This window comes from Coloeus monedula (assembly GCF_965178545.1).
Source record: "Coloeus monedula genome assembly, chromosome: 23".
NCBI classification, from domain to species: domain Eukaryota; kingdom Metazoa; phylum Chordata; class Aves; order Passeriformes; family Corvidae; genus Coloeus; species Coloeus monedula.
Window position 1 is genome coordinate 5241009 of NC_138803.1, and position 25251 is coordinate 5266259.

General features: G+C 52.4%; 1 protein-coding gene across 2 annotated transcripts in view; it reads left to right on the forward strand.

Moving 5' to 3' along the window:
- Positions 1-14399: 14399 nt before the first annotated feature.
- Positions 14400-25251, forward strand: part of NFASC (neurofascin) — a gene marked incomplete at both ends in the record, with an annotated part of 51479 nt that continues 40627 nt past the window's right edge. The window contains 7 exons of one of the 2 annotated variants that reach the window (XM_082295950.1): positions 14400-14500; positions 15772-15877; positions 16203-16399; positions 17078-17200; positions 17933-18103; positions 20614-20664; positions 24846-24957. In XM_082295950.1, coding sequence (XP_082152076.1) covers positions 14407-14500; positions 15772-15877; positions 16203-16399; positions 17078-17200; positions 17933-18103; positions 20614-20664; positions 24846-24957 — 854 coding nt within the window. Of the gene's footprint in view, positions 14501-14814; positions 14833-15771; positions 15878-16202; positions 16400-17077; positions 17201-17932; positions 18104-20613; positions 20665-24845; positions 24958-25251 lie in introns of both variants that reach the window. The other variant, XM_082295949.1, reaches the window with a different exon arrangement.

Sequence of the window (25251 nt, forward strand, 5' to 3'; positions counted from 1 at the left end):
CCCGGAGGGAATTCCTTTCCAACCTCATTTTCCTCATTTTTCCATGCTGTTGGATGACTTCTGCTCCATCTTTTCCATCTTCCCTCCCTCTTCCCGAAGGCTCTTCGATCCTTTCCAGGCTATCCAGGATAATTATTGTGGAATTCCAGGGATTCCGGCTCGGAATGAACTTGCTGGAAGTTTAAATGTTCCATAATCCTCCCCCCCACCCTCCCTTTTCCTTTTTCCTTTAATCCCGAGCTGAAAGAAACCGGGCTGGGTTATTACGGATTAAAAAAGAGGAGGATTTATCCCTCGGCTTATCGGGATCACCATTCCCACTTAATGAGATCAGAGGAGCAGGATTATCCACGGAACAAGCAGGGATGAGTTGGGGTGGGCAGGAATTCCCGAGGATGCTCCTCCTCAGGTTCCTTTGGGTCTCATCCCATTCTTTTGGGATCCAGCCCTGTCATCCTCAGGGATGCTGCTGGGAGGGAGTATCCCAAGGACACAGGGAAGAGGGAATCATGGAGATTTTCCCTCAAAAGGAGAATTTGGGAATTCTTTCCTGGCATTCGTCTGCCTCCGAACGTAAGCAGGGTGTTGCTGCATTCCCAGTTTTCCAGAGGAGCATCCAAAGGGAAGAGGGAGCTTTGCACAATCCAGGCTCGGGAAGAGCAGATAAATCCCTGTCCTGGATTCCTGGATGTGCCTTTCCCACCTTTGGAAGCAAACTTGGATCCTCCCAGGGAGTGGGAAAACGGGAGCACAACCCCTGGGGTTGGCGCAAGGTGAAGCCGGAGGTTCATTGGAATTCCTGGCAGGTTTTCCGCCGCTTTCCGCCTCCTTGGCAGCGGAACTTTGCTCATTTTCCCAGGGCCAGGCGGAATCTGATCCCGCGGCTCTGTCAGCCTGCATCCCGAATTCCTCCTGAAATCTCCTGGCGTGGATAGGCCGGGCTGGCAGTTCCAGCAGGAGCTGGGAGAGTGGGAAGGTTCTCCTTGGATCCATGGAAAATGCACCGAAATTCCCTTTTTCCCTCTGAATTGTTCCCTTTTCCTGGTTATCCCAAGGATCCCCAAGTTAAAAGAACTGCAGGATCATGGAATAATTTGGGTTGGAAAACTAAAACTCATCCCATTCCACGGGCAGGGACACCTTCCGCTATCCCAGGTTGCTCCAAGCTGGCCTGGGACACTTTCAGTGATGTGGGGCAGCCACAAATTCTCTGGAAAACCTGGGAATGCCGAGCACGGGAATGTCCGGGCGTGGGAAAAGGATCCTCTTGGATCCGGCCGCTCTCCAGGGTGCTGAAGGCCCTCCTGGGATTTGGGAACTCCGCATTATTCCCTGAGTTCCCATCTGCTTATTCCCCCTCGAATCCAGGATAAAAAGGGAAAACTGGGATACATTGGAACAGCAGGATGCAGGGAATGTGGGAATTGCCCCTTTTCCATCTCCAGAGAGGTTTTTAAGCCGGAGCTTGGATGCTGAGTGGTCTCCACAATTTGGGATGGGATTTAAACCCCACTTGGGTAAAACGCGGCTCAGCTGAGCTGAGCTTAGGGCTGATCCCGCTCCCCATGGTGGTGACCTCCTGAGGTAATTCCAGCTGGAATTGTTTGGGGATTCAGCTGCCTCCAGGGTTTTCGGGTGCAGGGAACAAAATCCGCTCCCTCTTCGTGCGGCTTCAGGGATTTTTCCTCTGGACAAAGCTCCTCTGCCCATCCCTGTAGGAGCAGCCTTTATTGGATATTCCCAGTAATTTTTATTGGATATTCCCAGAAGTTTTCATTGGATATTCCCCAAGCCTGGGGGCAGGGAAAGAATCCAGCATTCCCTTTTCCCCTGGGTGAAGATCAGCTCTGACTTCCCGCTCCTGGAAGTTTTCTGTGGTTCCCGAGGAGCTTCCCGTGCTGCGCTCCGTGCGTGGTGCCGACATCCCTGCTCCTCATCCCCGGCACTCGGGGCCAGCCCCTCTCGTGTCCCACAGGCTCTTCCCTTGGTTTTCGTTTGCCCTTCCCAAAACATCCCCCTGGATTTTAAACCCAGCAGGATCCATCCAGGGGTTGGATTCCCTTACAATTCTTGTCAGGGGGTCTGGATTTCTTCCTGCCCCGGAGGGAATTCCTTTCCAACCTCATTTCCCCCACTTTCCACGCTGTTGGATGACTTCTGCTCCATCTTTTCCATATTTCTCCCCTCTTCCCGAAGCCCCTTCATTCCCTTCCCTCGGCTATCCAGGATGGTGGCACCGCCAGCCACTCCGGGTTTAAGGACACAGCCCCGTTTGTGAGGGTTGGGATCGCTCCCGATCCTGCTCCGTGCGGGATAAAGGCCCCTCTGTGAGCCCAGCCGGGCGCCGATGGAGTGCGGGGCCCCGGAGAAGCTCCCGTCCCTGCTGTCACCTCGGTGCTGTCACATTCCTGAAATCTGCCTTCGGCATTCCCGGCAGACCCGGCCACAAAAGCTCCTTGTTGGGATCTCCTTGGGATGGGGTTGAGGCGATCCCAGCTGGGAGCGGGAGGAGGGGAGGGACAGGACGGGGCTTTGTGCCACCCACACGTGCCCGGACACTCAGGGACCTCCTCTGGTGACACTTCTGACAGGCTGGGGACGTTGGGAATGTTCAGCCTGGAGAAGGGAATGTTGTGTGGGGATATCGGGATCTGATCTGTGTGGGCATATTGGGATCTGATCCGTGTGGGGGTATTGGGATCTGATTTGTGTGGGGATATTGGGATCTGATCTGAGACCTCAGGATTTGGTTTGATTGTGTGGGGATATCAGGATCTGATTTGCGTGGGGATATCGGGATCTGATCTGTGTGGGGGTATCGGGATCTGATTTGTGTGGGGATATTGGGATCTGATCCGTGTGGAGACCTCAGGATTTGGTTTCGTTTGGTTTGTGTGGGGATATCAGGATCTGATCCGTGTGGGGATATCGGGATCTGATCCGTGTGGGGATATCGGGATCTGATCCGTGTGGGGATATCGGGGTCTGATCCGTGTGGGGATATCGGGATCTGATCTGTGTGGGGATATCAGGATCTGATCCGTGTGGGGATATCGGGGTCTGATCCGTGTGGGGATATCGGGATCTGATCTGTGTGGAGACCTCGGGATTTGATTTGTGTGGAGACCTTGGGATCTGAAGGGGTTACAAGGAAGGAAAAGGGAATCTGCAGCAGGAATTGGGATGGCAGGACAAGGGGATGGGTTCAGGCTGAAAAAGGGGAGATTTGGGCGGGATATTGAGAAGAATTCTTCCCTGTGAGTGTGGGGAGGGGTTGGGATGGAATTCCCAGAGAATCCATGGCTGCCCCTTCCCTGGAAGTGTCCCAGGCCAGGTTGGATGGGGCTTGCAGCCACCTGGGATAGGGGAAGGTGCCCCTATGGGGGCACTGGGGGATCTTTAATCTCCTTCCCAACCCAAACCATTCCATGATTCCGTGATTCCCCCTCAAATCCACTCAATGAATTGATAATCCCATTTCCTTCTTCCCCTAAATCCGGAAAATTTGAATTCTAATATAAAATATCCTAAACCCAAACTTCCTGTCGAAACTTTGCGCTCCTCCCTTTATTCCCAGAAAAGCTGGAATTTGGATGAATCCATCCACGTATTTTTTTACAACCAACACTAGAACCGCACATTTTTAAGGACAGATTTTCCCAAAAGTCCTTCAAACTCTGATTTTGCACATCCCAGGCTGTCATTCCCTACTGACAGCTCCGGGATCCAGCTGCCAGCGCCCCACAGGGATTTATTCCCGGCCATTCCAGCAGCTGGGATCAGGCCTGGGGATTTTTGGTTGACCTCGTCTGAATGCGCTGACCCCGGTGACAGCTGCGAGGCTGAGCTGGCCCCGGCCCAGGACAGCAGGCTGTTCCCGAAGGTTTGATTCCAGTGATTCCAGCTCCTTTGTCTCCCTTTTCCAGCCTTTGTGGTCAGGCCTGGGCTTGGGATGGAGGTGGGAATGATTCCTGGGAGGAGCACGGCTGAGCTGGGGGGAATTTGCAGTTTTCAAAATGTTCCTGGCAGGATTTTGACCCGAATCCCGGATTTGGGATGGAGTTGGGAATGGACACTTCTCAGGAATTCCCATCCAGGATGGTTCTCAGAATTCCTCTTCCAAACCAAAGCAAGGTGAAAAACCGGGATGCACATGGATATTCCAGGGATGAAACACCCCAGGAAGCAAAATAAGCCCTCTTTCCCAAGGGAAAAGCAGTTCCTGCCCATTGTCCGGTGGAAAGGGGGTTGGAATGGCTGGGATTGATCCCGAACAGCTGCTGGGATGCGGGAGGGCAGATGGCACAATTATCTCTGGAATGGGATGGGCAGCGTGGGGCTGTGGGAGGCTTTGGGATCCACCTCCCTGCAAACCGGAGCCGGGAGAGGCTGTGGAGGGACTTGGGGAGATTTTGGGATCCTTTTCCCACTAAATCTGAGCTGGGAGAAGCCACAGAGAGGTTTTGGGAGACTTTGGGATCCACTTCCCACTAAATCTGAGCTGGGAGAAGCCACAGAGAGGTTTTGGGAGACTTTGGGATCCCCTTCCCACTAAATCTGAGCTGGGAGAGGCTCTGGAGGGGCCATTCCCAGGAGATCCCCTGGCCCTGGCTCTGTGCAGGTGGATGTGCCAGTCTGGGATGTGCCAATCCCAAATTTTGCCACCTCGGAGCGATCCGTGCCACCCTCCTGCTATTTCTGCTCCCGATCTGTGCCACAGCCAGAGCTGTGCTCGGGATTGGGCTCCAGAGGCCATAAAAAACCTGGGATTTGGGATTTGGGCTGCTCAGGGATAATTTTAGCCCTGTGCTCCGCTGGAGGAGAGGGAACAGGGGGAATGGAGCTCTGGGATGGAGCTGAGCCCTCTGATCCAGCGGTGTGGGAATCATCCGGCTGCTCCAGCCACATCCTTGGAATCTCATCCTGAAACCTCATCTCGGGGCCTTTTTGGGGGAAAAGGATCCAAAGGGTCCTGCCTGGCCCTGCTGGGAGCCAGGGAAGGGGTGTGGGATGTGGTTTTTAAGCAGGGAAAGATGAAATGGGAATGCAGGAACAGCTGGGAAGGCCGGAAGCAGAGGAGCAGGAAGTTCAGGGTGCACCGAAGTGTTAATTGGGATTTCCAATTAACTCCAACACTCAGCTTCGAGTGTTCATCAGGAAGATTAAAGGAATCTTATTCCCCCTCACTCTTCCCATTATTCCCTCTCCTTCTTCCCTTTATTCCCCTTGATTCTTCCCTTTATTCCCCTTCACTTTTCCCCTTTGTTCCCCCTTGTTCTTCCCTTTATTCCCACTCATTTTTCCTTTTATTCCCCTTGATTCTTCCCTTTATTCCCCTTGATTCTTCCCTTTATTCCCCCTCACTTTTCCCCTTTGTTCCCCCTCATTCTTCCCTTCATTTCCCCCAGGAGAAATTCCAGGGATCATCTCCACCCTCCAGGCTCAGGGAAGGTCCTGTGGACACCACCAGGAGATGCCCCGGGGCCACCGCGGCTCCAGCCCTGCAAGCCAGAGCCAATCCCGCTCTGCTCCTGGGGAAATCGGGAAGCTGAGGCCTCTCCGGGCGGGACTTCCTGGCTCTGGGCACTGGGAAATCCCAAAATCCCTGTAAAGAACCAGTCCAGCACTGGGACAAAGTGACCTGCGGGGGTCTGGGAGGTGCCTTTGTGGCCACCCTTGGGAATGCTGCTGTTCCCTCCTCCTCCTCCTCCTCTCCCTTGGAAATCATGGAATGGCGCCGGGGCAGGAGCAGATCCACTCCAACATCCCATTTTTCCTTTGATATCCTGATGGAACATCCCAGGAACTGCTTTAGGCGTCCTGAGTAAATTAAAACCCGCTCGGCCTCGCTCAGATCTTGTCTCTCTTTCATGTTCCCTCTCCAAGAGGCTGGAGCGCGTTTTAATTCCAGCGGATCCAGGGAAAACCAGGAGAAGGAATGAATCCATCAGCAGGGATGGGCTTTGATGGTTTCAAATCCCGAGCTTTTCTCCTCTCACTGGCCCATCCTTCTCCCTCCCAGCCCCATTCCAATTTTCCAGCGGTTGGAAATCTCTCTGCCATGCCCGCTGGGCATCGCCCAATCCCAGAAAATCAGGGATCAGCTGGGCCGGAATTATCCCGGCGGCTCCCGAGGGTTAATCAGGAGCAAAGTGGAACTGAGCGGGGTTTGTGGTGGGGGAAGGAGGATTTGAGGGGGTGCTGGAATTGGAGGGAACTGGGATGGGATTCAGGGAAGCGCCAAAACCTCGGGAGTGGCTCCTGGAAGCTCCAAGTTCCCACAAAAGTGGGAATTTTGGTGGTGGAGATAAGAACATTCCCCTTGGCGCGGCGTTAATTCCATATTGGGATACAGGAGCTGGAAAACAGGGAATGCTGCTGTGTTCGCTCCCAAATATCAGCATTTGGATAAATCCAAGCCAGGAAAAAGGTGAATTCTTAGAGGGCACCTTGGAAAGCAGGAAAATGGGAATACTTGCACCAAAAGGGGTCCCCAGGGCTCGGACCCGGCACCGGGGCACCTCCTCCTCCTCCCAGCCTTCCCTACTCCCAACGTTTAATCGGGAAAATGGGAATTGCATATTAATGAGATGCTAATGAAACCACGGATGGGTTCAGGCCATTCCTCATTTAAAGCTACAAAGCGGAGCTTTGTTTTCAAATCGGGTTTACCGCTCCTGGGCCCGCCTGATTAGTCCTAATCTCCCACTGCCCTTTGCCGGGAAATTCCCGCTTTTATTCCCTGGGAAGTCTCTCCCGAAGTTCCTGCACCGCCCTCCAGGGAAATCCCGGCCGCCTCTGTTCCAGTCAGCGCCTTCCAACAATTATCCCAACAAAGATTCCCTGTGATCCCCCGTTATTCCTCTGCGCTTTTCCTGCTGTAAAACCGAGCTGCCGCCCTTGGAGAGAGGGGAAAAACCAACAATTCCAAGCTGGAATATGGGTGGGATACTCAGAAATTCCTGGCTGGGAATTCTCAGTGCCGGGGATGTCTCTGCTCTGCTTCCCGCAGGATGGGGAACAAAAGGAAGCTGCATCTGGGAACAAAACGCCGTCACCCCCTCCCTGCTGGCAGCGGGGACACGGGGACAGGCCCGGGCTGGCACTCGGGCACGGGGAGGGCACAGAGTGGGCAGTGTCCGGTGCCACAGCTCCATTGTTCCCGCAGGAAAAGGCAGGAAAAGGGAGAAAGTTGGAATTATTGATCAGGGTTGTGGAGGCTCGGCCCTTCTCCGGGCTGGAGGGGTTGGGATGAGCCGGCGCTGGGTCTGTGGGGAGGATGGGGAGAGGGAAATGAGGATTTTTTTGGGATGTGGGGGGCTCAGGGAGTCATTCCAGGGATGTGGAAAATCCCCCGGGAATTGAGAGCTGGAGCTGATGGAATTGTTGGATCCACACTGGTGTGGGATGGGGTCATTCCAGAGCAGCCAGGGATGGAGCAGTGGGAAGCACAGGCAGGTTTGGAGCTCCCCGCAGCCTCTGGAATTCGGAGCTGGAGTTGATGGAGCAGAATTCCCTCGGGAGCTGGGAATTAGCGCCGTCCTCCTCCCAGGAGCGGGGCAATTCCGTGACTATTTAAAGCCAGGCTTTGCCTGCTCCGCTTGCCCAAACTCTCCTCCTGCTCAGATGCTCGGACTCCAGAGGCTCTGGAAAAGCAGGAAAGGGGCTGGGAGCAGGGCTGGGATCACCAAAGATCCCTCCAGGAAGATTTTCCTCCTAATTGAACCCAACAACAACAACAAAAGGGATCTTTTCCCTATTTAATAATAAATCAGGAGAATTTCCCCGATGGGAACAGCCAGGAAGGGCCTTTTCCCACCTGCTCCGGGCAGGAGCAGCTTCCAGAGGGTCGGCTCCGAGCTCTCCCTCATTCCTCAGGAATAATTTTCCAGCTGGGGAGCAGATTCCTCCCCTTTCCCGCATGGATTGGTGTTGCCATGGCCACCAGTGAGGGATGTGATCCCGAGGGTTGCGGGAGAGCAGCAGGGAAAGGATTGGGAAAGTCGGAAAATCCCAAATAGGGGTCTGGCATCCTGCAGGGATGCTCCGGATCATCCAGCTCCGAGCTTTTTGTGGGATTCCCTGACATCCTAAAGGGCTTTTGTGCCTGGATCCTGTGGGATTCATCCCTCCCGCTGGGAAATTCCAGTTTTTCCACAAAAAAAAATGCTCAGAGCGCTCGTTCCGGCTTGAGCTTGGAAAAAAGGAGAGAAATCCTTCCCTAAGCCATGGGAGGGAGATTCCCAATTTTCCACATCACCTCAGTCAGGGCGGGACACGCTCTGTGTTCCCACATTATCCTGGGAAAGCCAGGGAAAAACTTGGAATGGTTTTTTTGGACAGGTCGTGCCCGAGGTGGACAGGTTGTGCCAGACGTGGGATCCTTCCTCCTCTCCCTGAATTTTTCATGGGAAACCTCAGTATTTGACTAAAGTTGGATTCCAGCTCCAATTCTGACCTGCAGAATTCAAGGAATTTGCTGATCCAGGCCTCATTCCTGATTCCTGCTCCTTGTTTCCCTCAGCTCCGGGGTTTTAATAGATTTTCACGCTTTTTCCATTGAACATTCCCAGCAGGAATCTTTGGTGGATCGGAGATGAGTTGGGAGTTATTAAATATTGAAATTTCCCTTTCCTTTGGTTTTTTTCTATGGCTTTAAACTCCACAATTTTCCTGTGGATTTTCCCTCCCGCTTCCAGTGCTGTCAGCAAGGGGAGATTTGTGTTTCCAAGGATTTGTAGGACACGGATTTCACCTTTTCCAGGGATTTTGGGAAGCTTCAGCAGCTCAGGGAATAAAAATCCTCGTTTCATTCATCCCTGGCTCAATCCATCCCCCCATCCTTTGACCTTTTCCAAGGAAACCCTGAATTCCAACCTGGCCTTTTAATTCCCCCAAATCCCTTTTATTTTTATGGAATTTTTGTTTAACTACGGCATCCCTGGGCTGCCTCCTGAGCTGGGTTTGTGCCAACTTCATTATCCCGGAGCCAAAAGCTTCTCCCAATTAATTTATTCCCATTTTGGAGGCAGCTCCAGAGGCAGATGGAGAGGTGGTGACACCGGGATTTGATGATGGAGTGACAAAGGGTGACGATTCTGTGGAGAGTGATGGGAAAAGTTGGGAGAAATGCCAGGGATGGGTGAGAAAAAACAGGGAATGGCGAGAAAAAACAGGGAATGGTGGGAAATAGCAGGGAATAGTGTTGCCCTCCTCATTCCCAGCCCCGGGGAATGAATAAATTTGGGATTTCACCCCATTCCTGTGGAAAAGCTCCATCTGTCCTCGAGGGCTGTCACAATTCCTGGGGAAGGAAGCAGGAATGGGATTACCAAACCCTGCCAGGAATGATGGGACACACCTGGAGCATCAACTTTGGGTCACCAGCTGGGTTTTTAGGGAATAAACTTCCCTGGAAATGTCCAAGGTCAGGTTGGACGAGGCTTGGAGCAGCCTGGGATGGTGGAAAATGTCCCTGCCCATGGCAGGGGTGGAGCTGGATGGGATTTGAGGTCCCTCCCAATTCGAATCTTCTGGAATTCTCCTTTAGGATATTGGATGCGTGGTGGGGACACAGTGGGATTGGTTTGATTTTAACTGGATAACGGATAAATTCCATGGATCGAAGTCTCCCAGCTTTCATTACACTTGGAGGAATTGATGTCTCCAGCAACGCCATTCCCAGCTGGATTTGGGATGAGCCAAGAATGAGCAGGGAGGGGTTTTCCTTTGGAAAACTGCCTAAAACCTGGAATTCCGTGACTTGGTTGGCTCTTTATGGAAAGCCATCCCAAGGCCCATTCCATGACTGCGGAATATCCAGTGAAAGGAGATGTTTGGTGCAGATCTGGGACTCTCCAAACATTCCCATCCTTGGAGAGGCTCTGGCTGCTCCAGGCCCAGCTCCGGGATCTCCTCCCTGGGTTCTTCCCGGCAGCAGGAGCGGAGGTGGGAGCCGGGAAGCTTTTCCTGAGGCTCAGGATCCATCCCAGGGCTGTTTGTCCACCTGATTAACCCTTGGCTGATCCCAGGGCCAGATGCCACCAGGAGGGGTGGCCCAGGGACACTCTGGGGACAGGCACTGCCCGCCTCCCCGTTGCCACCGGCTCCGTGGGTTTTCTGGGAACAGCGTGGGATGGGTGGCCCCAGAGAGGAGGTGACACAATGGCCCAGGGTCACCTCCAGCTGTCCTGAGCTGCCGGCAGGGTTGGGATGGGATTTGCTGGGATGGGATTCGCTGCTCCATTGGGAATGGGAAAAGGCGCCTGGAGTGTCCCTGAGTCACCGTCCCAGAGTTTTTTGGGATTTTCTGTTGGGATTCCTGGAAAAGTGGTGCTGGAGCAGCCCCAGTGTCCCGCAGTGTCACGTGAGGGGACACAGGGAGGGCTGGCACCAAACTTTTCCCATTCCCACCTGGATTTTTCCCTTTTCAATCCCTATTTTTCACCCCACTTCCTTTCCTTGTTCCTCCCAAATGAATCTCATCCTAATTAAGCCACGGTGTGTTTTTTCCAATCAAAATTCCAATATCAGGAGGGCCGTGAATGCTTTTCCCTTTGAAATTCCAAGGAAAAACAAGGAGTTTTCAACGTAACTCATTCCCTAAAAAGCCAGCCGTTCCTGAGGTGCAGGAATCCTCTGCTCTCCCTTTGTTTTCAACCAGATAATTCCAAAAAAATTGGGATTTGTTTTCTGCTGGGGGAAGGAAAATCCCTGGGAAGCAGTGGGAGGGTGGGAAGCTGATTAGCGGGATTGGATGTCCTGGTGTCCCACACATCCTGCAGGATCAGCGCCGCGGGGACAATTCCCAGCTGCCACAGGGATATTGGGATTCTCTGGCTGCTTCCAGCCACGTTGGGGCTTTCCAGGGAAAATTCTGTGCTTTCCTTTTCCTTTTTTTTCCTGAATCGGGAAGGTTAAATTGTATTTTCTGCTGGAGCCGAGCGATCCCATTTATTTCCCATTCCTGCCGCTTCTCCCACTTGACCTTGGAATGACACTTCCGTGGAGTTCCTGTCCTTAATGGAATTCCAGCATTTCCTCCCGTTCCTGGAAGGACAGGAGGATAAATCCATTCCCATTTTAGTGGGGCTGTGACGGATGAGGAGCCCTGGAGCTGCTCCCGCTCTCCTGTGCAGCTCCAAGTGGGAATGATTTAATCCTGGAATTAGAACCCCTCCCACCCTGAAAACGCAGCCTCAGCTCTTCCAGCAATGATCCCATTCCTGCTATTCCCAGCTATTTCTGGGATAGGATCCCAGGGACAGCTGCTCCCAATCCGGGAGCTTGAACTCTAAATCCCAAATCTCCTCCCTGCCCGCTCCAGAGTTCAGGGGATTCATGGATTCATTCCCACTTCCCACAGGAGGGATCCTGGTGGGTGATTTTGGGAAGCCATCCCCATTCCCGGTGAAATCCCGGAGCTCTCCCTCAATGCTTTTTTTGTTTGTTCCGTTCCTTTAAAAATGCTTGGGATTGAGCCTCACCCACGTGCCAGGCGGGAGAGATCCGGGGAATGAAAGGAAAACGTGGAACGTGGCAAAAATTCCATGGAGGAGCGGGACAAGGAATCAGGGGCTGGGAGAAACAGCCCCGAATGTGTTCCTTAAAGAGGTTTTCCTTAAGGAAATGCTGGGAATGCAGCGGCAGGAGGAGACAGGCGATAATCCCAAAAAACCGGAGTTTTTCCAGAGGGTTGAGAATGGTGGTGGAACCTCTGTTGCTTGGAAAGATATCCTTTTTTCCAGGAGGTCCGGGATATCCTTTGGGATTAGAGCAGGGATAGAGGCTGAAGCCTCAATATTTCACCCCGGGATGCGTTTCCCATAAAACCCTGGCTTTCCCTGTTTCCTGGATCTGCAGGGAAGCGTTCATGGCTGGGAATGGTTGTTTTTTAAGGAGGAGAGGATGGAATGCCGATGGATTTGCCGGGGTTTCTGGGAAATGTTTCCCAGAACAATTGTGAAGGCTGGAGCTGAGGTCGGAAATGGGAATGGGAACAAAGTGCTGCTCTCTCCTCCGGGCGGAGGAAAGCTGGGAATGCTCCCCCCGCTCCCAGGAAAAAGGCAGGTCCACCCCTTTGGAATGTGGAATTCCATTTGGAATGCCGGATGATCCTGTCCTGCCTTTGTGATCGTTCCCTTCCTTCTTTCCATGGATTTTCGGGCCATAAGTCCCAACATTTACTTGGAATGGTTTCTTACGGGTGTTGTAGGGATGTAACATTCCATGGAATTCCGGGATGGTTTGGGATGAAGGGAGCTTAAAGCCCATCCCATTCCACCTCCCACACCTTCCACTATCCCAGGCTGCTCCAACCCAGCCTTGGATGCTTCCAGGGATGGGGCAGCCATGGGTTTTCCAGGAATTCCATCCCAGCCTCTCCCCACCCTCCCAGGGAGAAATTCCTTCCCAATATCCCATCTAAATCTCCACTTTTCCAGGGTGAAGCCATTTCCTGTGTCCTGTCCCTCCATCCCTTATCCCAAATCCTGCTCCAGCTCTCCTGGAACCCCTTTAGGCTCTGAGCTCTCCCTGGATCCTTCCCTTCTCCAGCTGAACATTCCCAGCTCTCCCAGCCTGGCTCCAAACAGTGGGAATCACATCCATGGGTGCTTTTAAAATCCCTGATTCCCATTATCCCAACCCAACAGGATTTTCTCCTGGCAGCAAAGTCGCTCGGTGCTCCTCCATCAGCTTTAATTGAGCAATAAAAGGGAGCTGCCGGAATGTTCCCTGGGAACAGCAATTCCCGAAGTTTTACTGCTCCTCCTGCAGCTGTAAATCAGGATAAATCGGGATAAGTTGGGATGAAAGTCCAACTGCTGCTGGGAGCATCCTGCTGGTCCTAACGAGATGATTAAACCCAATCCCTCCCTCACTGTGGCAGCTCCCGCCGCTGTGCCGGGAGAATTCCCTGTTCCCGGCGGGAGCAGCCGGGACAATGAGGGGCTGTGTTCTCCAGGACCCACCTACACGCGCAGGAATTGTTCCCAGGGATTGTTCCCGCTGCCCACATCTGCTCTGGACAAAGGGGCCCTGGAGGAGCCTGGAGGAGCCTGGAGGAGCCTGGTATTTTCCAGGGGATGAATTCCCTGTGTGCTTTTCCTTGCTCCCGGTCAGCGTCGCTCCGTGCAATCCTATGGATCATCCTGGATCGTTCCCGCAGGATTCCACCCATGGGTTCAGTCTGGGGATTCTGTGTCACTTTTAGAGCTCAAAAGTTGTCTGGCATTTAATTTCTTCCTGATATTCCTGGATTTTTTTGCATTCCCATTGCAGTGGGGATTGGCCCTACAGGGATTTGTAGGGAGAAGCTGCGGCTGCCCCTGGATCCCTGGAAGCGTCCAAGGCCAGGCTGGAGCAACCTGGGATATTGGGAAATGTCCCTGCCCTTGGGATGAGCTTTAAATTCACTTCCCGACCCAAACCATTCCAGGATTCCCTGATTTGCCATCAGAGTTTGAGCTCAGCCCTTTTATATTCCTGTATTTCCAAATATCCCCCAGGAATCTGTGCCAGGAAATTCTTCCTTCCCTCTCAGCCATTCCTCACCCCCAAATCCAAGGAAAACAACAAATTCCTCACTTTTCAGACCCAAACTGCTCCTATTTGGACCCTTTATAAACCCCCACTGCCTCACACCCAGGGGGTAAAAATCGGGATGAAGGATCCTCCTTTTTGCCGTTTTGGGATTTGCGTTTGTTACCAGAGGGATAAAAGGTGTCCGGATGGAAAATGGGATCCCGGGAAGTTGTATGGGTCTGCTGGGAGTGCGGCACATCTGGCAGGGAAACAGCTGGATCCTGGCTGGGAATGGGATTATTTGGAGACCGGTTGGGAAAGATCCCAGTCCTAGAATTCTGCTGGATCAATGCCAGGTTTTTTGGGACATGAGGGACTCCAGACCCCTGAGCTCATCCCAGTGCCCTGAGGGATTGGATATTCCTCAATATTTCTTATGCATAAAAAAAAATTATCATTAATTTTTTAAATGGCAAATCCATTTTTTTATTCGATCCCACGGGCTCCATTTGTATCCCACTGCTCCTGGAATTTTCCCTTGGTCCCTGGGCACTCTCTTCAGGATCAGAGCCCAAACAACCCCATAAATCCTTCTAGTGGGACAATCCCAGGCTCACGAGAACAGTTCTGTGTTCCCCAAAGTCTGGACACCATTCCTGGCCCAATTCCCACCCCACACAAACATTTTTGGGGCAGAAACGCCGCGTTCCCGAAGTTTCCGAAGGGAATACACCAGGATTGGCTCAGTAATGTGACTTTGGGGTTTGGTTTTGTTATTTTTTTCCAGCTGAGGATCCCTCTGGCTGTGCCACCACAGGGGACATTCCAAGGTCACCCCAAGGGACATCCCAAGGTCCTGAGGCCACCCAGGGAAGCTCCAAGATGATCCCGAGGAGAGCCCAGGTCACCTGCGCCGGAATCGCCTTCGCCCTCTGCCTCCAGCACCTCGTCAGTGCCATCGAGGTCCCCCTGCATTGTGAGTTCGGGATTTATCCTCCCCAGTTCCTCTCCAAAAATTCCCCACTGGAATGGGGAGGAGGTGGGATGAAGGTGGGAACAGCCCAGGTCGATTTTCTGTTCCATGGCTGAGTTTTCCTCTCCGCCGTTGGGTTTTCCTCTCCACTGTCGGGTTTTCTCCTCCACATTTGGAAGGAAAAGGGTTTTTGTGTAGGATTTGCAAGGCCTGGCAAAAACTCCCTGGATTTGTTTTATGGCCGTGCTGGGAATGGGATTGCTCCTGAATTAACCTCCTGTCTTTTCTCCTCTACGCTTTGCCTTTGGGAATAACAGCAAATATCCAGAGTGAATGTAAGTGCTCCCTGCCCTCCGAGTGGCCGTGTCCTTGTCCCCGAAACTGCACGAGGGGTCCCTGAGCAGGGTCTGGTGGTGGCACTGGTGGCACTTGGGGGACATTCTTGAGCCCCTTTCGAGCCACTTCTCTCACACATCCAGGTTGGGAAGGGCCTGGAAAGGCTGGAGCAGCTCGGGAAGAGCTCCCGGCTGTCTGTGCTGTCCCTGGAGTACGGTCTGGGCTGTGTTTGCCATGGAAAAGTTGTTCCTGCAGGGAATTGGGTTGGGAGAAAGGCAGGATTCCCCTTCTGGCACCTGTGCAAGGCTCAGCCCCACGTCCTGATGTGTTGGGAGCATCCCTGGATCTCAGGGGTTGAGGAAACAGCCTCGGATCTTCATCCCAGGGGCTGGGATCTGCAGTTTGGAGATCAGGGCTGGGTCCTGTTCCGGCCACGGGGCTCCTGTGTTCCCTTTGCCATCCCTGCATCCCTAAATACCAGGTCCTGTTCCAACCACGGGGTTCCTGTGTCCCTTTTCCCATCCTCATTCTCCTAAATTCCAGGTCTGAGCTCCTTTGGGGCCATCTTGGGGGGTTGGAGCCTCTTCCTTGCACCAGGAGTGTCTCAGGATCCCTGGCCCAGCCCCTTCTGAGCTGCAGATCCAGGATGAATTCCCACTGGATTCACCCTGCGGGAGCAGGAGGATGGAACTGGGACATTCCCTAATGACACCAAGATATGGAGACGGAATTGGGTTTTTTTGGTACTTAAAGAGAGTCTGGACACTGCGATGCTCCGAGAGCTGATGAATTCAGGGAATTCCTGGGAATTTCCTCAGGATTCAAACCCCAAATCGCACACCCAGCTGGGGGAAGGAGCTGAGATCCCAGCAGGAGTTGCTGCGGGATGGCACAGAAGGATCTCCCCCGGTTCCTCACGGGATTCCCTTCCCTTGCAGTGCCCCAGCCCCCCACAATCACCAAGCAATCCATCAAGGATTACATCGTGGATCCCAGGGATAACATCTTCATTGAATGTGAAGCCAAAGGCAATCCCGTTCCCACGTGAGTGCATTCCCAGCCCTCCTCCCAGCATCCCCCAGAGCTCTGGAGCCTCTCCAGCTGTGCCACCTTCCCTCCCCATCCCATCCCATCCCATCCCATCCCATCCCATCCCGTCCCGTCCCGTCCCGTCCCGTCCCGTCCCGTCCCGTCCCATCCCATCCCATCCCCACCCCATCCCATCCCATCCATCCCATCTCATCCCATCCCATCCCATCCCATCCCTTCCCATCCCATCCCATCCCATCCCATCCCACTCTTGGCACAGCACAGGTAAGGACCTCACAGGGGAAATGGTTCCAAACCCAGCTTTTCCTTGCCATTCCAGCTTTTCCTGGACACGGAATGGGAAGTTCTTCAACGTGGCCAAGGATCCCAAGGTGTCCATGAGGAGGATGTCGGGGACTTTGGTCATCGACTTCCACAGCGGGGGCCGGCCCGATGACTACGAGGGCGAGTACCAGTGCTTCGCCAGGAACGACTATGGAACGGCCCTTTCCAGCAAAATCCACCTCCGGGTTTCCAGTGAGTGATTCCCGGGAAGTGGAACAGGGCCGTGGGAGGTTTGGGGGGGAATATCGAGTGCTCCAACAACTCCAGGTGTGTCCAGGTGTGTCCAGGAGAGAGGGGAAGGAGTGGGGTTGTGGCTGGAGCTGACAGGGAATTGCTCGGGATGGGTTTGAAGGGATGGATTTGAGGGTATGGAATTGAGGGCTTGGAATTGAAGATACGGATTTGAGGGTGTGGATTTGAGGGATGAGTTTAAGGGGATGGATTTGAGGGGATGGATTTGAATATGGAATTGAGGACATGGATTTAAGGGGATGGAATTGAGGGCATGGAATTGAGGTTATGGAATTGAGGGTGTGGAATTGAGAATATGAATTTAAGGGTGTGGATTTCAGGGATGGATTTGATGGTATGGATTTCAAGGCATGGATTTAAAGGTTTGGATTTGAGGGATGGATTCCAGGGCATGGATTTAAAGGTTTGGATTTGAGGGATGGATTCCAGGGCATGGATTTAAAGGTTTGGATTTGAGGGATGGATTCCAGGGCATGGATTTAAAGGTTTGGATTTGAGGGATGGATTCCAGGGAGTTTCGCACACGCAGAGACGAATTTTGTACTGAAACCAGGCCGCATCCAGCGGGAATTGCTCCGCGGGAATCCTTCCCTCACTTTCCTTTGCTTCCCGTGGCAGAGTCTCCGCTGTGGCCCAAGGAAAAGGTGGATGTGATCGAGGTGGATGAGGGGGCCCCACTGAGCCTGCAGTGCAATCCCCCCCCCGGCCTCCCGGAGCCCGTCATCTTCTGGATGAGCAGCTGTGAGTCAGGAGCGCCTTTCCCACCAGGAATCCTGGGAATGGTGGCTCCATCGCCCGTGGGGTCTCAAATAACCGTGGGTGGGGTTGTTGCTGGTAGTTTGGGGTTGGTTTCTGTCAGTTTGGGGTTGGTTCTGTCAGTTTGGGGTGGTTTCTGTTAATTTATGGCTCTTTCTGCTAGTTTAGGGTTGGTCCTGATAATTTAGGGTGATTCCTGCTAGTTTAGGGTAGTTCCTGTTTGTTTAGGGTTGTTGCTGCTAGTTAAGGGTATTTTCCTCAAGTTTAGGGTAGCTTCTGTTCATTTAGGACACTTTCTGTTTGTTTAGAGTTGTTTCTGTCAGTTTACGGCAGTTTCTGCTAGTTTAGGGTCATTACTGTTAGTTTAGGGCACTTTCTGCTAGTTTAGGGTCATTGCTGCTAGTTTAGGATCATTACTGCTAGTTTAGGATCATGGCTGCTAGTTTAGGGTCATTACTGTTAAGTTAGGGTACTTTCTGCTAGTTTAGGGCCATTCCTGCTAATTTAGGGTAGTTTCTGCTAGTTTAGGGTCATTACTGTTAATTTAGGGTAGTTTCTGCTAGTTTAGGGCCATTCCTGCTAATTTAGGGCCCTTCCTCCTACTTCAGGCTCACCACCGCTACTCCACACCTCACACACCTCATCCCTCCCTCCCCTCCACCATTCCCCTCCTGCATAAATCCTGCCTCCCGCTGAATTCCCGCTGTTCTCCCGCAGCCATGGAGCCGATCCCGCAGGACAAGCGTGTGTCCCAGGGCCACAGCGGGGACCTTTACTTCTCCAACGTCCTGGCGCGGGATGCACAGACCGACTACAGCTGCAACGCCCGCTTCCACTTCACCCACACCATCCAGCAGAAGAACCCCTACACCCTCAAGGTCAAAACCAGTAAGTGCCTCACTGGGCGACCAGTTTGGGCTCTATCCCGTAGGGTTTTCCAGCTGGGAATCCAGCAAGGGAAGAGTGGCTCCTGTGGTTTGGTTAGGACGGGGTAAGAGTGGGTTTGGGTGGGGAGTGGTGGTTTTGGGGTGGGTGGGGAGGGAGGGGTTGTAGTTTCCTGGTTTTAGGGTTCCAGAGGTGGCTTCGCGTAGGAATTCCGTGTGTTTGGGATGAAACTGGGAGTGTTTCAGTACCTACGGAGTGTTCCCACCATCTCCAGGCAAATGCAGGAGTCGCCAGTTCTGTGTGTTTGGGATAAATTAGAGAGAGCTTCGACACACCTGGAGTATTCCCACTGTCTCCAGGCGAATGTAAAATATCCAGAGGTGATTTGGTGCGGGAATCACCAATTCCGTGTCTTTGGGATAAAACCGGGAGTGTTTTGACACAAGTGAAGCGTTCCCACCATCTCCAGGGAAATGCAGGAATCACCAATTCCATGCACTGGGGATAAAACAGGGAGTGTTTCCACATTCCCACCACATTCAGGGAAGCGTAAAATATCCAGGGATTGTTCCCTGCTTTGGGAAGGTGCAAGTGGTCGTGGTTTGCTGCAGGTTCTGGCACTGCATGAGGGGATTGGATGTGGGAAAACGAGTGTGGAATGTGGCTGCGGATATTCCTGGGCGTCCTTTGCTCCTGGAGGTATCTCCAGGAGGGTTGGAGCCTCTGGAATCCGGTGGGATACTCGGGATGGGCATTCCCAGGTGTCCCCACTGAGCATCGATGAGGGGACACGAGGGGCTCTCTCCAGAGCCTTTCCATGGGCTCCAGGCTCTTCCAGGGCAGGTTCTTCTCCAGGAATGAGAATTCCTGAAGGAAAAGGAATTCCTGGTGTGCTGGGGTGACTCTGGAAGAGGGAATGGAGGCAATTTGAGGGACGTGAGGACCCTGAGCTGTGACAGGGGCTCCAGATGACAAAATCCTCAATGAACGTCAACCACCACTGGGCAGGAGCTTCCACACGTTCCCAGTATTCCTATTAAATCCAACTGGGAGGTGCTGGCTGGTTTTTTTGGGAAGCACCAGGTGCTCCCAAATCCTGGTGGGAGGAATTTGATTTGAATTCCCGGCGGCTTGAATGAACAAGGATGTGATTAAAGGGACCAGGGAATGACGAATTTTCCACCTCGGTGTGGCAGCTCCTCCTCGGTGCAAAGCTGGAGTAGGGAATCAGGGATTGACGTGATTCCAAAGGGTTCTTTTCCAGTGCTGGGAACGTGGGCAGGTCGTTCATTCCAGATATTATTTGTAAATTCTAGATATCATTTGTGAATTCCGAATATTTGTCTGTTTGCGGAGCTGGGCAAAGAAAATCCCAGCTTTTATTTTGGGGAAAAATCCCGGCAAACAAAGATCTGTGGGGTTTGGAGCCTCCAAGGGCTCCGTGCTGAGGTATTTATCCAGCTCTGGAAGTAGCGTGGATGAAATCCTGGGGGATTTTCATGGATTTGAGCTCCTCCTCCTTCTCCCCTCATCCCTTCGCTCCCAGACTATGGAAAATGGGATCATTCTCTTCCAGTTTTCCTTGGGAAACAACTGCTGTAGGATCAGAGGCAAATTCCACCCCGGGAGCCTCCCAGATTCCTTAATAACTCCAGAACTGAGGTTTTAATTTCCTGCGCAAAAAAAATATTTATCCATGGAATTGTTGGAAGGGGACGAGGTCGGATTTGTCCCAAGCCTTCATCCCTGAGTTTGGATCCTTAAAAAAGTGTTCCCCAGCTCCTGAAAAATCATGGAATGGGGTGCGGGGGAAAACTGGGAAGGCTCCCTGGCTGTGGCCATCCCATGGGAAAAAGCAGCTGGAATATCTTTTCTTTCTAGTTAAAAACAAGGGAAAAAAAACCCTTTTCCCCTCCAAATTGCTCCACTTTTTGGGTTTTCCCAAAGATTCTGAAGAGAAAAACATTCCAAGGAAATGTTTACACCACAATTCCCACACTTTTAGCTCTTCCCACCCCTCGGAGAAGGAAACCAGCCCATTTTCCTCCCGTTCCTGGCTGTGTTTGTCCTGGAAGGCGCCGCGCTCCGAGTGCTTTTGGATGCCTGCTCCCACCCTGTTCCCCATCCTTGCTGATTTTTGGGAATTCCCCGTGTCCTCTTCCCACCCCGTCCCGTCCTTGCTGTTTTTTGGGAATTCCCCATGTCGCTTTCCCACCCTGTCCCATCCTTGCTGTTTTTTGGGAATTCCCCGTGTCGCCTTCCCGCCCCGTCCCATCCTTGCTGTTTTTTGGGAATTCCCTGTGTCCTCTTCCCACCCTGTCCCATCCTTGCTGATTTTTGGGAATTCCCCGTGTCGCCTTCCCGCCCCATCCCATCCTTGCTGATTTTTGGGAATTCCCCATGTCTTCTTCCCGCCCTGTCCCGTCCTTGCTGTTTTTTGGGAATTCTTGTGTCCCCTTCCTGCGCTGTCCCCGCGTCCCCGGTGCTGCTCACGGTGTTCTGTTTAATTGCAGAGAAGCCCCATAACGAAACGTCTTTAGGATATTCCCCCGCCATGTACCGCGGTGAGTCCACGCTGGCTTTAGCAGTCCTGGCTTAACCCAGCCCCGCCTAACCCCACTGACCCTATTCCCTGCCCCTGTCCCCTTTGCTGTCACTGTGTCCCGTCGTGGCATCAGCTTCGCCAAAATTTATCGGCACAAATCCACCTGAGCGACCACAAAACCACACAAAGTTTCCCCCTTTCCGCTGAGCAAGGTTTAAGTGAGTTAAGCCCGATTTGGGAGGTTTGGGGTTTATAGGATCTTCCCCACGCGGCTGAGCTGAGTTTGGTCCCTCCAAAGCTCAGGATTTAAATATCAGAGGCCTCATCCCTCATTTCTGTGTCTCCAGAAAAAGCATTTCCAGAGGGAGCATTCCTGGTATTTCCAGCTGAACTCAAGCAGGGATAAAAAGAGGGGGGGAAAAGAGGAATATTTGGGTTTTTCTCAAATCTGGTTGATTTCTGTGCAGAGAGGTTGGGCATGTGCTGGATGCTTCCACAGCCTCCTGCCCTTTGTCCGGGCAGGGAATTCCCTCCGAATTCCACCCCTGCTGGGAAAAACCCATCCCAAATGATCCTTCAGGAAAAAAAAAGCAGGATGGCTGCCCTGGGAATGGATTGGAATTGTCAGCGATGTGTTGGGATAACGAGGGCAGCCATGGGGGATTTTAGGGAGCGGGAGATGGGGCTGGCTTGGGAGCACAGGGAATCCCAGGAATGTCACCGCCTCTCCAAAGCCACCACGGATTCCAGCTGCTCCCAGACTCGGAGCTGTGCTGGGCAGGATTCACTTCCTGCTCTTCCTGCTGCTTTGGGAGTTGTGCGGGATCAGCCCCGGGAATGTCCCTCACTGTCCCCACCATGTCCCGGAGTGAAATCCCTGCCAGAGCCGGAGCTTCCCCAGGGCCTGGCACAGCCCAGGGCACAATTCCCATCCCATGGGGACTTTTGGGGACAAGGAGGGCGTTTGGCAGCTGGGAGCAGGGAGAAAGGGAACGTGGGAAGAGCGGGATGTGCCAGGCAGGGCACGGCCAAGGGAATTGGGATACTGGCATTGGGAACAGGAGAATTTGGAGGAACTGGGAAAAGCTCTGCAGTAGAATCGGCCTGGGAGGAAGCACTGGAACAGGCTGGACAGTCTGGAAATACTTGAAAAAATGTCTGGAAAAGGGATTGTCAGGAACATCAGCTCCGGTGGGCACGGCATGAAACCACCTGGAGAGGAGGGGAGAGGACAAGAGATTGGACAGGGACAAAGGGAATTCCAGTGGGGAGTTTTCCTGGGCTTCCGGATTTCCCACTGGATGTCTTTGTTCAGGGAGAAGGGATCTTAAGAGTCACTCGGTCAGGAAAATGGGATTTTATCCACACAATCCCATGGACTTCTATTCCTCTATTCCATGGGTGCACGGGAGAAACCTCCTGCTGTTTGCGTTGCAACATTCCATGGAAAATTTCCTGGCTCCAGTGGATTCAGATCCCACTCTCCCACCCCTGTGCAGACCTGGACTCCAACCCAGCCCTTAATTAATAATTAACCAATAATTAATGAGCTGGGGAAAAAAAAACCTCTGACCCTCAGCCCTTTTCCTGGAATTCTCCCTGGAATGACGTGGCTGGGAATGCTGGAGGCTTTGGGATGTGGAGAGGGACGTCAATCCCAAGGATGTGAGGTGTTGGAGGAATTTGGGGCTCTTGGCTGCTCTTCCTTGGGGTGCTGATCCCTGAAATCCAGGCTCAGCTCCAGAGGCAGCTGGAAAAGGGCTCTGGAAGGCTGTGAATCCCATTCCCAGGGTGCTCCCGAGCTTGGGAACGTGGTATCTGCTGCTGGTGGGGATGTGGAGCATGGGAGGTTTGTGGGACACTCGTCCCAAATTCCTCTCCAGGCTGGGATAACCACGGGAAGTGTCACCCAGCCCTTGTCCCCAGGGCTTGGAGCGATGATTCCCTGAATTCTGTGGGCAAACCAGCCCCAGTTATCAGGGAAAAATGATCCAAAAAGGACAAATGGAAGATTTCATTAGCAGAATTTCCCACTTTTTTTCCTTTTAATGGAATTAAACCCCAGTTTTGTTGCCTTTTCTCTGTTTTTTTGGCAAACCTGAGGCGGTCTGAGGCTGGCCGTGCTGGGGCCAAGCAGCTGGGATGTGTCAGGATGGGAGGAACAGAGCTGGTGGAGGAATTTTAGACTGGAAAAGAGTTAGTTGGCAGCTCTGGGATGAAAACTGGATGTTTCTGGGATGATCCCAGGTCACAGTTCCACAAAGCTTGGGAGCAGAGTCGATTTTTAAGCCAAAATAAACAGCCCTGAAATTTATTTTTCCAGTTTGGATCCATCCAGAGCGATGAGGGAAACCTTGACACTTCCAGCTGGAACTTCCACATGCTCAGAGCCTCTGGTTCTGAGGGAATTTCTGGCTGTTCCCTGTCAGGAATAGCAAAATATTATTTCGTATTTATTAGTAATTATTAAACTACTAAATTATTACATATTAAATATTAAATATTAATTATTATTTTAAAATTATTATTTATTGTTTAGTAATGGTGCTGTGCTGAGGCAGAAATCAGCTTTTTTTCCACGCTGTCCTTAGGTTCATTAAATCCGGGAGGGTACTAATTAATCTCCCAGATTTTTAATTGTCATCATTAATAGAGGCTTGTAAAATCCGGCTTGCTCTGCTTAGCTCTTCCAGTTATCCCACGGGATCCTGAGCCACGGGATCCGGAGTGGGAATAAATCCTGATCAAAGCCAATCTTGGCTGATCAAAGAATTAATTCCCACTTTTCTGATTTGGTGGGAGAAGCTCCCGAGTGCGGTGGAGGCTTGGGAGCCACTGGGGTGGTTTGGCCAGGAATGAGACTTTCTCTGGGAGCAGGGATGCAAACAGACCCGGAGAAGTCGACTCTTTGGGATAAAATCGGGATTTTGCTGCCCTGGTAATCCATTAATCCATAATTGACTAACTGGGAGTGCACGTGGAGCCCGTGGGAGCGGTGGGATGTGAGTGTGGAATCCATTCCAAGGATTCCATGGATGAACTCCTGGGCTTGGGTTTTCCTTCCCTAAGGTGGGAACTCAAGGAAGAGCCCCTGTCCTCCCTCCCCTCCCCCTTCCCCTGCCGCAGCTCTGGAAGTTTCCCAAAATTCCCCAAATCCTGGTTGCCTCCCATTCATTGAGCCAAGGAAATTTTGGAGCAGCAAAAGCTGCATCCCAAATCCTCTGGCACCGGGATGGTCTCTCCCCATGGATCACTCCAGGATTTTTTGTGTCCCTGTGCCAACCCTGCCCATGCCATGCCATGCCATGCCATGCCATGCCATGCCATGCCATCCCATCCCATCCTATCCCATCCCATCCCATCCCATCCCATCCTATCCCTTTTCCTAATCCCACAACTTCCATCCCTGCCACTGCTGCTTTCCTGCCCATCTCATCCCATTTTGTCCTCGCTCATCCAGATCTAGGTCAATCATTCCACTTCTTAATGGAATTTTTGCCATGAATAATTAATTTTTTCCCCCTGCAAAGAGCCCTTCACTGTGTGTGGATCCATAGGGAATTGTCCCGTGTCTTCCCTTTGGTTTTTTCCTGTTAAACTTCCCTGTCCAGCCCTAAATGGGTCATTCTGGTGGCTGAGCTGTCCCTTTCCAAGGGGAACCGTCCTTCCAGGCCTCCAGGAAAGCTGGAAAACCTCCTTGGTGCTGCTGGAGCCCCAGAGATGCTCCGTATCCCAAAGATCTCCATGGAAAAGCAGCTCCGTGACTGAACAAACCCTTCCCATGCCCATTTTCCCCTTTTTCCTTTATTATGTGTTACATCCCTCAATATTTCCCAATTTCATCTGATTCCAGCCCGTTTTCCAGAGGCAGGGAGGGCAGGAAAAGCGGGAAATGATGGAATGGGGACTGTCCCCGTGGCTCAGTTCTCACTGCTGCTCCTTCTCCTCCCTGCCTGCCCATATTCCTCTCTCTCCCCTTTTTTTTTCCAATCCCAAATTTTCTTGGAGCCCTCCTCTCCTTTCCAGGCACATTCCTGGGTGAGTTCAGAACCCCGGGATGGCCGGGGAGGCGACAGCTTCCGTGTATTCCTGGAGACTTTTAAAAGCCCCGTGTTTTGTTTTGTTTTCTTTGTTTTCTTTGGTTTTGGTTTTTTTTTTTTGGTTTTTGTTTTGCTTTTCCTTTTCTCCTGCTGATTCCAGCCCGAGGGATCACGGAAACCACTCCCAGCTTCATGTATCCCTACGGAACTTCCAGCAGCCAGATGGTGCTCCGAGGGGTGGATCTCCTGCTGGAATGCATCGCCTCTGGAGTGTACGTACCACAGAGAGGGCGATTCCCGGCAATTTCCGGCGGGATCAGGGCACAAAATCACCCCTGGGCTGGGAAAAAGGGATCTTTCCCTCCTTTTTAATTGTTAACAACGCTCCCATAACCTGCTCGATGAGCCAACGGAAGAGCTGAGGTTTCCAGGTGTTTTCAGATCCTTGTCCAAGGAGAATTCCTCACTGGGCTGTCCTAAAGTTTGGGAATTTCCCTGGAGCTCCTCACCATGTGGTAGGGGAGGACATTTGTGCCCCCCAGAAGTGTCCTGGGCTCATGATCCTG